This window comes from Metarhizium brunneum, chromosome 5, assembly GCF_013426205.1.
Source record: "Metarhizium brunneum chromosome 5, complete sequence".
Lineage (NCBI taxonomy): Eukaryota > Fungi > Ascomycota > Sordariomycetes > Hypocreales > Clavicipitaceae > Metarhizium > Metarhizium brunneum.
In genome coordinates, this window is record NC_089426.1 from 979,035 (window position 1) to 991,551 (window position 12,517).

Here is a 12,517-nt window from a genome sequence, read left to right on the forward strand (position 1 = left end):
GACAAGCCAGTGCTTGGCGTTTATGGGGGGTTCGAGATGGAGCCTCAAGGGGCCATGGGCCGGCTCGACGGCCAATCTGACGTCTGGTCTGGTCAAGTGCAAAATGGCACGCTGATTGACCCTTTGTGACGTGGTCTGGCGGGGCGACGTGCTCGATGATCCAAAGCAGTCCGTCCATCATCTGCACGCCGTCACGGAACCTGGCCGCGTTTGTGAGACAGTGTAATTAATTCTTGACCCTGGCTGAGCAACTCTCAGCTTCCGGGTGACTGCAGCCAAAAGGTGCCGTTTGATCCAGTAACCCTGGCGACTTTTGCATAGCCACTGCAAGCTTGGGCGCATCAATCGATGACGGCTCCACCGAGGTTGGACATCAAAGCATCAATTGATGATGCATTTGCTCTGTCTGACCGGTGGTAGACTGGCAGTGCGCTTTGCTTTGTCCAACATTGAAGCAAGCACCGAGTAGTTGTGCCAGAGAGTGAGCCGTCTGGTCTCTCTGGGCCCTCAAAACACCCGCCAAGCATCACCATGAGTCCAGAGACGCAGAGCCCGAGGGACGACGAGACGCGGCCGCTGCTTGCCACCACGCAAAATGGCCAGGCCACGCGCCGAAAAGACCTACTGCAGAGCGCACGCAAAGAGGGCACGCACGCCTTGATGGCAGCCCTGACGTGCAGCTATTCCAACGTGCTGCTTCCCTGCGTGCCTCTGGGCCTCATGGCCGGCGGATGGGGATGGCCGCCGGCCGCCGTCTTCGTCCTCAACTTCCTGGCCATGCTGCCGCTGGCTTCGATCCTCACCTTTGGAACCGAGCAGCTGGCTGCCATTGTAGGTTCCGTGGCCGGCGGCCTGATCAACGCCACGTTTGGCAATGCAGTAGAAATGATTGTACGGTCCCCTCTGCCCGCGTCCACGCAAAACCATGTGCTCACCCTCACATAGGTGGGAATAAGTGCCTTGAGAGAGAATGAAATATCCATCGTCCAGTCGAGCATGATTGGAAGTATTCTGTCTTCTATTCTGCTGGTCAGTGAAACTCACCCTTCCGTCTTGTCGCTTTGCTCATCAAGGTTATAGATTCTCGGAACGTGTTTCCTGCTCGCTGGCCAGGGGAAGAAGTCAGTCGACATCAACGTCGACGTCGCTGGCGTTTTGACATCTCTCATGATTATATCCTGCGTATCGCTCATCATGCCCTCGGCGCTGCACATGTCGGACCCCAACCGTGGCGGCTCCAACGACCATCCCAGCGAGCACGTTTTGCTCCTGTCGCGCATCACCGCCGTCATACTGCTCTTGTTTTACCTCATTTACCTGTACTTTCAATCGGTCACGCACGCGGACCTGTTTAGCGAGGAGGAGGACCAGCCTGAGGACAAGCTGCACGGCCTGTCCAGCAGCATCATCCTCGTGCTTGCCACTCTCGGCGTCTCCTTTTGCTCTGATGCGCTCGTCGATAGCGTCGATGGCTTCGTCGAAGCGCTAGGGGTCAGCAGAAGCTTCATTGGCCTCATTATTGTGCCGATTGTCGGCAACGCAGGGTGTCTGGTCGGGACGGTGCAGTGGTCGAGGTCGGATCGCGTCAATCTCGCCGTGTCCGTGATTGTCGGGGCGACGCTGCAGATTTCGCTCTTTGTCACGCCCTTTCTCATCGTGGTTGGCTGGATCATGGGCAAGCCCATGTCGCTGCAGTTTGACACGTTTGAGACGATTGTGTTGACCATGTCGACGCTGGTTGTGAACTGTATAGTGCACGATGGGTCGACGAATTACTTTGAGGGCTTGTTGCTGGTGAGCACGTAAGTGGTGCCGTTTATACCCGTTGACGTTTTGTATGATCTTCTAACTGTTTGTAGGTATGTGATTATCGGTATAGCTTTTTTTGTTCATCCGGATGCGGTCGCAACTTCATCGTGACTAGGCATGTCTCCTCGGCGCTGGGGCTTGCTTTCGGATTTGAATTTGGTCAGCTTGATGCGGTATACTAGAAAATAAAGATGATTCGGCATTGGTTCTGTTTTTGCTACAAAGGTTGTCAGGGACTAGAGATGTCTGCGTTCAATGTTGCTTTAGAAGCCTCGGGCCTCGGGCTGGCCGTTACCGACGCGGTGGCTTTGGCTCTTCTTTGCCTTTTAACCAAGCTGCGCTCCTATTTGGTTCAATGTTACGATGGTAGGACAACGAATCGGGTGTTTAAACCGCTCATGGTGGTGCTTGCAACGATTTTTCTGGTTGCAAGCATTACCATTTGTAGCCCTTGCAGTGCACGACCAAACCCGATTCCTCGCCATATTCTTTTCTCCTCTGGAAATATTTGCTTTCTGGTCTAGGGGTATACATCTCACATGCATCTCAGACGGCCGCTTACGCCGCTGATGCATAACGCTATGCATCACGGTGTCATCAAGTCATTGCTGACGATTCACCGCCTTCCAAGGTCCTTGCTCATCTCATCACAACATTTCAATACCTCCTCTGGCCTTGATCGTTTACTTGGAGCTCCAATCATGTCTCCAGCTTTGGTTCATACACGGCAACCGCTGCGACTCGACACTAGCCGATCAACACTGGCCGTGGTCCAGACAAAAGGCATCCGGGACAGTCTGCGAAGGCTCTCGCCCAGCGAGACATTTGAGATTGAGACACTACACATCTTGGACAACAAGGACAAGTCTACGGCCCTCTACGACTTTGGCCAAAAGAGCCTTGAACAGCCGAGTTGGAAGAGAAGCTGACGTCGGGCCAATTGGACATGGTCGTGCATTGTCTCAAAGGTACGAAGCTCTACCGTCCCATTTTTGCCCAGAGCCAACGCCCGTCAGATATATCAAGGTCGATTCCCGGCTCGTGTGACCTCTGACGAATGATCAAGCCTCAGAATTGAGGTGGGATCTTGCCGCAGGGCTCATAGACGGGCTTTCGGACCTAGATAGATGGATGAATTGACATTTGTTAAGCAAATCATCTCTTCCCGGTCAGGCTGCTTCGTCTTTGAGAAACGCCAACGAATGTTGTGACCGGATTTCGGAGCTCAGATGTCAAACCGGCCATCCCGTGCCGCTTCCCCGCTTACACGCCACAACATGGCCGACGAATCAATATCATGTCCATCTCTACAATGTAAGACTTGCTCAATACCTATAGTCCGCTTCGTCCATTTCCCCAAGAACAACTTTCCCATCTCGCAAACATATCTCCCAATGGACAAAGCTACACTCGAGCCGGCGATGGAGACCGGCCCAGAAAAGGCCAAAACATCCTGGCAGGAATACGCCTATATCAAAGAATTGCCAGACGACATTGCGCCATTCAAAGAACTACTCCAGCAGTACAGCAAAGTCCCTCCGGACAAGGTTGACGAATTACTTCTCCGCACCGTACGTCACACCCCAGCAATTGATGCGCAATGCCATGGCCGCCGCTGATACGACCCCCATCAATTGACAGCGAGACCGGCTCTGGGACGTGGTCAACTATCCCTGCATCGGCCTCTGGGCCTTTACCAAGCTGCACAGCACCACAGACTCGCGCTTCGAAGCCGCCACGCAGCGACTCCTCGCCGAGGACCCCGTCGAGTCCGGCGGCACAAGGCCCGCCATCCTCGACATCGGCTGCTGCATCGGCCAGACCCTTCGCCACCTCGCCCACAAGGGCGTGCATCCCTCGCGCCTGTACGGGACAGACCTGCGCCCCGAGTTTATACGCATTGGAAACGAGCTCTTTGGGGACGAGCAGCGAGGGCTTACCTTTGTAGCGGGGGACGTGTTGAATGCCGACGACAGCAGCATGAAGGAACTAGATGGCAAGGTGACACTGATTCACGCCGCGTACTTTTTTCATCTTTTCACGTGGGACGACCAGGTCAGGATCGGCGAGCGCATGGTGCGCTTCCTGCAGCCGGGGACGAGCGACGCCGTCGTTTTCGGGAGGCACATTGGCACGCTGAGGCCCCGGGAGTTGGAGGTCCCGACCACACGTGCGTCCAGGTGCTACCTCCATGACGGGGAGAGTTTCCAGAGACTGTGGGATGAGGTGGGCAGCAGGACGGGCACGAGGTGGCGCGTGGAGGCGGAGATGGCGGACCGGCTGCACGTGCGGTTTCCGTTTTTTGGCGACGACGAGAAGTACATGTCCTTTGGGGTTTACCAGATATAATCTCAATGTAGTGTTTGGTATAGTATCCTAGTATAACATGTCTATATATTTTTTGAATTACGTGTGGCTGTAGCTTATAATTCTCGTCATGCACACACGCCGCTGTTTACAAGTCTATTACATGACTATTCGCTTGCTCAAGTTTCAAGCGCTCATGGCATCTAGCGCGACGGTGATGTGAAACGGCTGATACCAGACCGTCACAATAAGGAATAGGCTTCCAACGTTGGTCACACGTTGAACTCGTCAATCACGCTCCGCGGCTCGGTGAACGGCACGCCGCCGTCCACCGGGGCCATGTTCAAGCCGAACCCTGCCGGGCCGCCAATGGCCATGGCCGCGTCCGTCTTCCACAGCGGGTGGGCAGGCAGGGCAATGACGCTGACGCGCAGGCCGAACCGCAGGTCCTGGGAGCCAATGGCCTCGCCGTCGTGGCCGAGAATGGAAATCAGCTCGGGCACGGTGGCGACGACCTGCTGCGATTCCGGGGCGCCCGCGTCGTCGCAGAGCGCCGCGTACAGGTACTCGTTCTGGAAGGGGATGATCATGTGGCCGTCGGGCTGGGCGGGCTTGGACTCGGCGTCGCGCTCGTCGGCGGCAAAGGGGGCCAGGACGACGGCGCCCATGGTGTAGCCGCCGTCGAGGTGGCGCTGGACGTCGACGATTTTGCCGGTGAAGAGGACTCTGCCGGCGCAGACGTCAAACTAGACGGGGCCGTCGATGTTAGCTGGTGCCCCACGTGGTAGACTTCAAATTGTCATGAATCGGTCTGGACGTACAATGGCGTCCGTGTAGCTCGTCTTGGCTCGCCTGGCTTGGTGGACAGCCCGTCCCAGGTACCAGCTTTGGGAGAGCGTGTTGGGCACCGCGACGCTCTTTGCCATGGCGCCCGAGATGGGGTTTGTGCCGCAGGCGCAGCTGAGGCCGAGCTCTACGGCTGCGTTGCGGCAAATCGTCTCGAGGCGCTTTGCGCTGTCGACACCCTGGCGGACGAGTTAGCGACGGCCTTGGTCACTCATGTGTCTGGTGTATCGGGAGGTGCTCACCATGGCGACAACAGCGTTGCCGCGGGCGTCTGTGATGACGGCAGGCGTCATTTCGTGCCCGTACACGCTGAATGTGACTTGGGGCGGCCGGTTAGCGTGCCGTGTAAACTTTGATGGTGATTATGCGAGGGACGCCAGTCTTACTATGATACATGGTTGGATAGGCTCTCCCCATGCCGTCGCAATCCAGGACCGGAACGTCAAAGTAAGTGCCGACAGGAAGGGCGGAGAGGCCGTTTCCACCGCCGCTGGCTTCACGGTTAGTTTTTCACAGACTCACTAGCAATGGTAGGAATTGGGGGCGCCGAGAACGCACATCTCGTCGGCAAGAACGGCATCAAACGTCTCTATGTGCTGGATCCTGTTGACAGCCTTGATGGCATCCACGATTTCGTTGCCCGCAGCAATGCGTTCGTTGATCACGCTCGGGCTGCCATACCACGTGCCGAGGCATACAACAGCATCGTCCCTCAACGACTTGGGAGAGATGATGCGCATCCGGCCCTTGTCATTGTTGCTCAGGCACTGCAGACTCTTCAAGTACTCGTAGTACGTTGGGCCGCCGCCGCCGGTGCCCAAGATGGCACACCCCGTCGAGATGAGTTCGAGGTCGATATCCGACGGGTACCAGGTGCCGCCTCGCACGTCCGGACGGTATGTGGCCAAGTCGACCCCCAGCGAAGGCTTGGTCGTCGGGTGGAGGGCATTCGGGACGCCGACCTTTTCGCCCTCGTCTTGCTCGTCATCGTGGCCGTTTGCCTCGTCGCCGCTCCCAGGCGCCTCGAACAAAGTCACGTCGTCGGGAATAGCTAGGGTCCCCACGGCCCGGACCTGGATCCGGATCGTCACCTGCGACATGTACTGGAGCGGCATCTTGTTCACCTCGACAATCTTGACGTCGTCCGGCCGGGCCCCCTTGGCAATGGCCTGGTCAATGGCCCTTTGGCACGCCGCGGCAATCACTGCCTTTTCATCCTTGCCCTCCAGGATCTCGACGGTGTCGACCTCGCCTGAGATTTTGCCAATGGCCGCGCCGACAGCGTTGGCCGCGCCCTGGTGGATGGGCTCGATGCACTTGTCGACGCCGGCAATCTTCTCCGTCACCAGGATGGAGCCGCCGCCGACGAGGAGGACGTGCACCGGCGCCGTCGACACCTTCATCTTGTCGATGACGGTCTCGAGGAGCGCATTGATGCCCCTGCGGCCGCCCTCGCGAAGCTCAGCCGCCACGTCCTTGACCAGCGAGGCATCGCCGAGAGAAGCCCTGCCCTCGGCGACGACAATGTCGGTAGCGGTCAGCGTAGGACCCCCAAAGACCTTGGCCTGGGACAGCAGCTCGTGGCCTACGGATCCGGGGCCGACGGACACGGACTGCGGCGCGTCCGGGTCAACTGTGACTATACTGCCGCCGCCCAGGCCAATCGAGACGACTTCGGGGATGGAAAAGGCGGTTCGGACACCCGCAACCTCCACAAACCCGGGGGCCTGACGTGGAAAGCCAGAGGGCAGAAGCGCGCAGACATCCGTGGTTGTGCCTCCAATGTCGACAACAAGAACCTGAGGCTCGACGGCGTCGTTGGCAGGAGCATCGCCAACACCGGGCAGCCCACAGGCATCGAGCTTCGACTCGACGCCATTCACCACCGGGCCCTTGCCGGCGCCATGCCGATCCAGGCCGGCGAGAAAGGCCGCTCCGCTCATGCTGTTGGTCGGCCCGCTCGCAAAGGTCTTGATGGGAAAGTCCGCGGCGGTCTCGGCATCGATGAGCGTGCCGTCATTTTGAGAAAGATACAGCGGGCAGGCCAGGCCGAGGCGGCCCACGGCGCGCTTGAAGCCGTTCTTGACCCGGTGCCCGGTCCGCAGGATAGCAGCGTTGAGGATAGTCGCGTTCTCCCGCTCCACGAACCCGGTCGGCCCAATGTCCTGCGAGCAGACGACGCGCAGGGCGGGCGCCTCGTCGCGGAGGATAGCCCTGCACCGCTTCTCATAGACGTCGTCGTGGTCCAGGGGGGAGAAGACGCCGACGACGGCCACGGCCCCGACGCCGGACGCGACAATGTCCCGGGCCGCCGCTCGAACCTGCTCCTCGCGCAGGGGCGCCATGTGGCGGCCGTCCATCTCGAGCCCCCCGTCGAGGTAGTAGGCGCCGCCGTCGAGGACGCCGTGCAGGCCGACGGGGAACCCGGAGAAGGGGGGGATCTGGCGCGTAAAGGGGCCGCAGAGCCTCACGACGGCGACGCGGTCGAGCCTGCGGGCGTCGGCCTCGATCAGCGCATTGATGAAGTGCGTCGTGCCGATGGTGACGCTGAGGACGCGGCGCTGGTCGACGGCGGAGGTCTTGAGGACGGCGGCGATGGCGGCCTCGATGCCGCTCGTGATGTCGGGCGTCGTGGGCGCCTTGTGCGAGGCGAGGACGCCGCGGGAGGGCTGGTTGAAGGCGTGGATGTCGAGGATGGCGGCGTCCGTGTTGGTGCCGCCGACGTCGACGCCGATGCGGTAGAGAGACATGATGATGATGATGTCGGGGCCCAGACGATGCCGAGTGCAAGGCCAGGCGAACAGCAGGTTTGCGACGGAGCCATGACGCCCATATATAGACGATGATGGCACCGTCTGTTGCGATGCAGGGTTCGACGCATTGTGCCACGGGCCAAGCTAGCGCTCCACGGAATCATGAGCGCATACATGTATGTACGTGGGCCGCCGGGATCCAACGCATGGTTCACGACCTGGTGCGTGGAAGCAGCGGCAAACTAGAGACGGGCCGACACGTCTCGACGAGGCTTGGGGTTTGAGACATCGTGGCCTTGGGGGTTGGAGGGTTTCGGCCAACTTTGTCGGGCGGTTGACACCACGCCGGCTTGGGGACGACCCCATGTCTCAGATGCGTCTGGTAGCCCACGAGGGCGAGATGGAGGCCCGGCGAGCCGGTAAGGCAGGGGTGCCGGGTTGCATGCCTTGTTCCCTTCGAATTGCGTCAGAAAAAGTACGCCGACGCTCGGCATCAACCAGGATCAACTCCGCCGGGCCTCGGTGGAGATCGTGGATAACGTGCCAACATGGAATGGGCCATTTTATCGCTGTAAGCCACGTTCCCCGATGTCATGCCTTGATGCCAATTTGCAATGTTGATATTTGCCGACTGCATCGCGAGTAATTCGCAACGTCAAATATCAAAATACGACCTTCTCCACAGATATCCCGACGGCCATCTCCGCCTCGCTCACTCCACGGGCCAATCTTGACTGTAAACGTGACACGTTGGGCCGCAGTACATGGACGAGATTGCATGTACACCGTGACTTACATGATTACCAGTAATACGCAACTGTCTTGTTTGGCACATGATTTTGGGCCAACACACTGGCAACACCTGGTTCCACCATCTTGTCAGCGGCACATGTCGCACCGAAAGAGGAAGGGGGATCCTTGTTGAAGTAGATATGAAAGCCAAACCTTTCATCCTCGCCGGGTTTCTGAGCTCATTGTCGCCAGGTTTGCGCTCCGTGTTGGTCCACCCATCAACATCAGAAAGGATCGACGGAAGGCATTGTGCTTTCATTGCAAGGGGCCGCGACGTTTCCTTCGCCGAGGCGTGGTTTACAAAGAGTTCCCGGGGGCAGAGCTATATAAGCGAGCTGGACTTGCAAAGGCGCGCAGGTGGCATGATTTCCAATACTGGTACGGCATGGCGAGGTGCATTCGTCTTGGCCGTTGATGTGGCGCAAACTTAATTTGTGTGCTTCAATCTTGATTCACGTGCCCATGACGACCGTTGACGAGTTGTGACGATGGACAGCATGCCGCCCGACGTCTCTCCCTACGCCATGTACAAATGTCCATGTCGGCATTTAGTCGCCAAGGAAGCCGTTGAGATACAGGGCATGACTGCTCGCTGCGACCGCGTGCGCGTCACAACACCCTTGGATCTGCAATGTGCGTACCGGAGGCATCCCAGTCGACGGACACAACATGACTTTCACGGTAACGTCTATTTCAACACCACACAAGACCTTACTCTCTCTGACATCATTTGAGACACGCTTCGTGGGCATCTCTGCAACGCTCGACAACGAGCATAGCACGACACTTGCCCTTGCTTTCCGTGATGCCGTCCAACTTGTCGACTTCCACGTCACATACCTCAAGTTGACGAGCGCAACCTCCATTACAGAGTATATTATCAAACGTCTCGAGTCGTACATGCACTTCTCCGATGCCAAAATCATCGCCGCCGGCCTCCCCAGCGCCATGGGCGACTTTTGCTCCACCTTGTGCTCACAACTATGGCTTCAACTCGACATCATTCCCTTTGTCATTACCGAGGAAAATTGGACGAGGACGCCATGGCGCGACAAGAATGTTGACGAACAAGCGGATTCAATGGCCCGTAGGTGTATCATGTAGGCACCGTGGATTCTCTCCTTGAAAACAGCTTCAACGTGCCAAGCTAAAGTGTGACCAAGGTGCTTTAACCCATCCTTGACGCCCGCGCTCCAAATCGGTTGGCATAGTTGCGTGGAGGTCGATGCGGGAGGCATCATTCGACTCTGCAGTCTGCAGGACTACCAAACGACCTGCTCGAGGGAGTCGTGGGATGTGCTCATGTTCTACGCGAACAAGCTGCGAGCTGCCGGGACAAAGATGGCCTTTTTTAGCGCCACGCCGCAAGGAGGTGGTGTTGCGCTTATGCGACATGCGCTGGTGCGTCTTTCACGACTGCTCTCCGTTGACGTGAAGTGGTATGGTAAGCGCCTGTTCTGTCAAGTTCCAATTGCCTTGATATCGTCTCGCACATCGGCCGGCAAACATCCCAGACTAATACTTAAACGCCAGTCCCCAAGCCTCGACAGGCTGTTTTTCGCATTACCAAGAATATCCATAATATCCTGCAGGGCGTTGCTCGTCAAGACCAGCATGTCTCGGACGCAGAAAAGTCCGCCATCATTGACTGGATTACCGACAATGCGAAGCGTTACTGGCTTTCCAACGGTGGGCCGCTGTGTAGGCCTGAACAAGGCGGTGCTGATATCATTGTTGTACGTTTTCTCAATTTCTTTTTGCTGACTTTGCCTTGTGTTGTTGTTGCCCAAGTATTGACGCTGCGGGTGTAGATTGACGATCCGCAAATGATTGGCTTGATACCGTTGATCAAGCACGTCTCGCCAAAACGACCGATACTCTTCCGCTCCCATATCCAAATCCGGAGTGATCTTATTGACAGCAATGAGCCTACGCAAGTGGGTGTTTGGGACTTTGTCTGGGATTTTGTCAAGAAGGCAGATGTTTTCCTCAGCCATCCCATTCCCGCATTTGTTCCTCGTGCCGTACCACGAGACAGAGTGGCCTACCTCCCCGCCACTACGGACTGGCAAGTGTTGAGTTTTGCTGATAAAACAGTAGGTGAAATAGCTGACTGATTTGGTAACAGGCTGGATGGCTTGAACAAGACCTTGAACGCCTGGGACACTCAATACTACAAACAGGTCTTCAACACAGAGTGTCACTTGCATGACATGCCAGAGCTCGAATGGCCTGCTCGTAAGTCTGCAACCCGAATAATATAGCCTGTGGCGTTAGATTGAACCTCTCTTAGGCCAATACATTATCCAAATCTCACGATTTGACCCCTCTAAAGGAATACTCACGGTGATTGATTCGTATGCCGAGTTTCGGCGCCGACTCGATCAGACGGGTTTCGGTAGTCCCCCCCAGCTGGTTATGTAGGTAACCTGTCAGTCAGTGTGTGTACTAGGGGAATTCAAAGTTGCTGAGCTGCATATTCTACAGATGCGGCAACCCTTCGATCGACGATCCAGACGGCGTGGCGGCTTTCGACGAAACCACGGCGCATATCCACACGAAATGCCGCCATTTAAAAAGGGACATCATCGTTGTCCGTCTCGAAGCCAATGACCAGCTGCTCAACATGCTCCTCCGGAATGCCCACGTGGTCCTGCAACTGTCCACCGCGGAGGGATTCGAAATCAAGGTCTCGGAAGCGTTGCACGCAGGGCGCCCAATCATTGCAACAGCTGTCGGCGGTATCCCTCTACAAATCAACCATGGGCTCAACGGCTATCTCGTCGACGCGGGAGATTGGCAGGCCGTGGCAACTCATTTGATGGAACTCTTTACCGATGTCGGGCTCTACAATGCATTGTCGGTCGCGGCTGCGGCGAAAACCGGACTGGGCGACCAGGTGAGCACCGTGGGGAATGCGATTGCCTGGTATTTTCTGGCGTGGAAGTTTGTTGTAGGTGGTGGAATGGAGGGTGGCGGAAGATGGGTGAGTGACATGGCGAGGGAAGAAGTAGAGAAACAGCTGTGATCATGGAGGTTGTGTATCTTGCCATGGTCTATATCTGTGACAAGGGCTTGGAGCCAATGACCCAACTAATCTATTAATAGTCTTTGGTATGACACGTCCTTGGTTTCCCTTGAGGCCTCGTTGACCAAAGACGTCTTTGAATACAAGAAGTCGGTGAGGGACTTTGCCCTGGGTCTCGTGACCGTAGCCCTTTTGTAACCTTTGACGTTGGGCCATTGCCGCGTGGCAATGTTGATAATAGCATAGCGGGTTAAGACTATGTTTTGCCGCTGGCACTAGTACTGGTCCTGGTTGTTCATTTGCAAGTATTGCTTTTTGGTGGATTTTTTTATTCGAGAAGCCGCGCTCAAGCACTGTAGAGTGAATATTGCTGGGAATTACCATGATTATGTCGTCGGCGTTGCATGGAGCTTGCAACGCCGAGAGTGGGCAAAAGGTATAAATTGATGTATATAGGGGTAATATCTATCCCCATATAAATCTATTAGAAGTTGAGTTGAGCAAGAATTCGTACTTCCCAAGTCGTTTGGGACAAGGTTAAATGTATTCTAGCTAATATTGATTTCCTAGATGATTTAAAGATGCCCTATTCTGGATTCATAACTCTACCAGACGCTTCTTCAACTCGTGGAGGAATTCTGCTGCTACTGCCTAGGAATGCTAACATGAGCAGTCCACTAGTCACCAGACTCTTTATGCAACGCCGGCCACCTGCGCTAGCCATAGGTAGAGCAATGCGCAGCATGTAACAGCATGTCTTGAATCTTGAACGCTTGGACTCACACGAAGAGGTTATAATGTGCGCCTGCACTACGAGGCACAACCTAGGTAACCAGACCAAGTATCTAGTTATGGCGCTATATTGCACGAAATTATACTATAGTAATATATTAAGTGATTAAAAACATTTTCAACAAAGCCAGGTCATCATGTAAGATGTCTAGTCACACCGTGTTTTAGCCGCACCTATAGACCACATTAA

General features: G+C 56.1%; 4 protein-coding genes across 4 annotated transcripts; 3 read left to right on the plus strand and 1 right to left on the minus strand.

Moving 5' to 3' along the window:
- Window positions 1-531: 531 nt before the first annotated feature.
- Window positions 532-1,920, plus strand: VCX1_3 (Vacuolar calcium ion transporter; the record flags this gene model as incomplete). The annotated part of the gene is made up of 4 exons (XM_014688131.1): window positions 532-891; window positions 946-1,029; window positions 1,081-1,802; window positions 1,860-1,920. The coding sequence occupies 4 exons, from the start codon at window positions 532-534 to the stop codon at window positions 1,918-1,920; spliced, it is 1,227 nt and encodes a 408-aa protein (XP_014543617.1).
- Window positions 1,921-2,510: 590 nt separating this feature from the next.
- Window positions 2,511-4,158, plus strand: trt5_1 (Methyltransferase trt5; the record flags this gene model as incomplete). The annotated part of the gene is made up of 3 exons (XM_014688132.2): window positions 2,511-2,721; window positions 3,148-3,380; window positions 3,451-4,158. The coding sequence occupies 3 exons, from the start codon at window positions 2,511-2,513 to the stop codon at window positions 4,156-4,158; spliced, it is 1,152 nt and encodes a 383-aa protein (XP_014543618.2).
- A 230-nt stretch (window positions 4,159-4,388) lies between these two features.
- On the minus strand, window positions 4,389-7,712 carry G6M90_00g084030 (uncharacterized protein; the record flags this gene model as incomplete). Its single annotated transcript, XM_014688133.1, has 5 exons — window positions 4,389-4,862; window positions 4,938-5,141; window positions 5,205-5,281; window positions 5,349-5,452; window positions 5,521-7,712. The coding sequence occupies 5 exons, from the start codon at window positions 7,710-7,712 to the stop codon at window positions 4,389-4,391; spliced, it is 3,051 nt and encodes a 1,016-aa protein (XP_014543619.1).
- Window positions 7,713-9,176: 1,464 nt separating this feature from the next.
- TREPH (Trehalose phosphorylase) lies at window positions 9,177-11,535 on the plus strand (the record flags this gene model as incomplete). The annotated part of the gene is made up of 7 exons (XM_066131240.1): window positions 9,177-9,607; window positions 9,671-9,951; window positions 10,041-10,243; window positions 10,319-10,575; window positions 10,636-10,745; window positions 10,801-10,927; window positions 10,995-11,535. 7 exons carry the CDS (start codon window positions 9,177-9,179, stop codon window positions 11,533-11,535), a joined length of 1,950 nt encoding a protein of 649 aa, XP_065987385.1.
- Window positions 11,536-12,517: the final 982 nt, after the last annotated feature.